At 48.5% G+C, this 995-nt stretch overlaps 1 protein-coding gene across 1 annotated transcript in view; it reads right to left on the bottom strand.

Moving 5' to 3' along the window:
• The window catches only part of Ambp (alpha-1-microglobulin/bikunin precursor), an 11,262-nt gene that overhangs the window by 7,429 nt on the left and 2,838 nt on the right, over positions 1-995 (bottom strand). Inside the window, exon 3 of the mRNA XM_005352612.3 lies at positions 781-857. Coding sequence (XP_005352669.1) covers positions 781-857 — 77 coding nt within the window. The remainder of the gene's footprint in view (positions 1-780; positions 858-995) is intronic.

The following is a 995-nucleotide window of genomic DNA, read 5'->3' as shown; positions in this document are numbered from 1 at the left end:
TCCACTCATCCACTCACTCTGTCCTTTCCTCCTTTTCTGCCTCCCGCCCTTCTTCCCTCTCTTTCCCACCGTCCTCTTTTATCCGTCTTTCTTACTTGCACCCTCTTCCTTCTTCCTCCCTCCCCGCTCCCCATTACCTCTCCTTCCATTCCTGTTTTTTATTTTTTAATAAATAATTTTATTTTTAATAAATAATTTAATATAATTACCTCCTTCCTCTGTTTCTTATTTTTTTAATCAAAGTCTTATTGAGCCCAGGCTGGCCTTTTTAGCTTGTTATGTAGCCAAGGATGCCCTTGAACTTCTGGTCCTTCTTTCCCCACCTCATTGCTGGGAATATAAGCACAAAGCACCATGCCCAGTTTTCCTTTCTTCCTTCCCACCCGTGCCCTCTCATTCTCTCCTGTCTATCCTTCCTTTTCTCCCTCTGTCACGTCATCCCCCTGTCTCTCAGGTGAGTCAGCTCACCTGTCATTCACCTGCCCATTCCTTTACTTATTGTTGCCCATCCACTCAGTGTCCCCACCCTTCTGTCAGACACTCAGTGCTCATCTCGAGCACCCTGACTTGGCACACAGTTGCTAACTGAGTAAATTCACATTCCTCTGTCAGTTAGCTCCAAGCGTGAGGCCTGAGGGTGAGGAGCCGCTGACGTCATCCTTGGCATTATTCTGGGCGTGCTAAACGGGAGGGCTGTGGAGTGCCAACCATTGAGGGAAAACTGCGATGGCAGAGAGGGGTGAGGAGGGGAGGAGGGCTGTGGTGTGTCCCCACACTCACTGGGTTTGCGGTGGAGGAACTTTCCCTTGATGTCTGTCTTCTTGTATGTTCCCGAGATCTCCTCGCAGATACCTCTCCTGGTAATGACCAAGCCAAAATGTCCTCTTTACGTTTACCTTACTTCATGGTCACCTAGCCCTTGGAAATCCCCCTTTTGTACATGACCAAGAAAAGAGATACATTCGTGCTTCCTGGCGGGGCGATACATTTCCTGG

Source organism: Microtus ochrogaster, chromosome 10 (genome assembly GCF_000317375.1).
Source record: "Microtus ochrogaster isolate Prairie Vole_2 chromosome 10, MicOch1.0, whole genome shotgun sequence".
In the NCBI taxonomy this organism is placed as follows: domain Eukaryota; kingdom Metazoa; phylum Chordata; class Mammalia; order Rodentia; family Cricetidae; genus Microtus; species Microtus ochrogaster.
The sequence above is the reverse complement of the archived record's forward strand: the minus strand, read 5'-3'. Positions and strand labels throughout refer to the sequence as shown.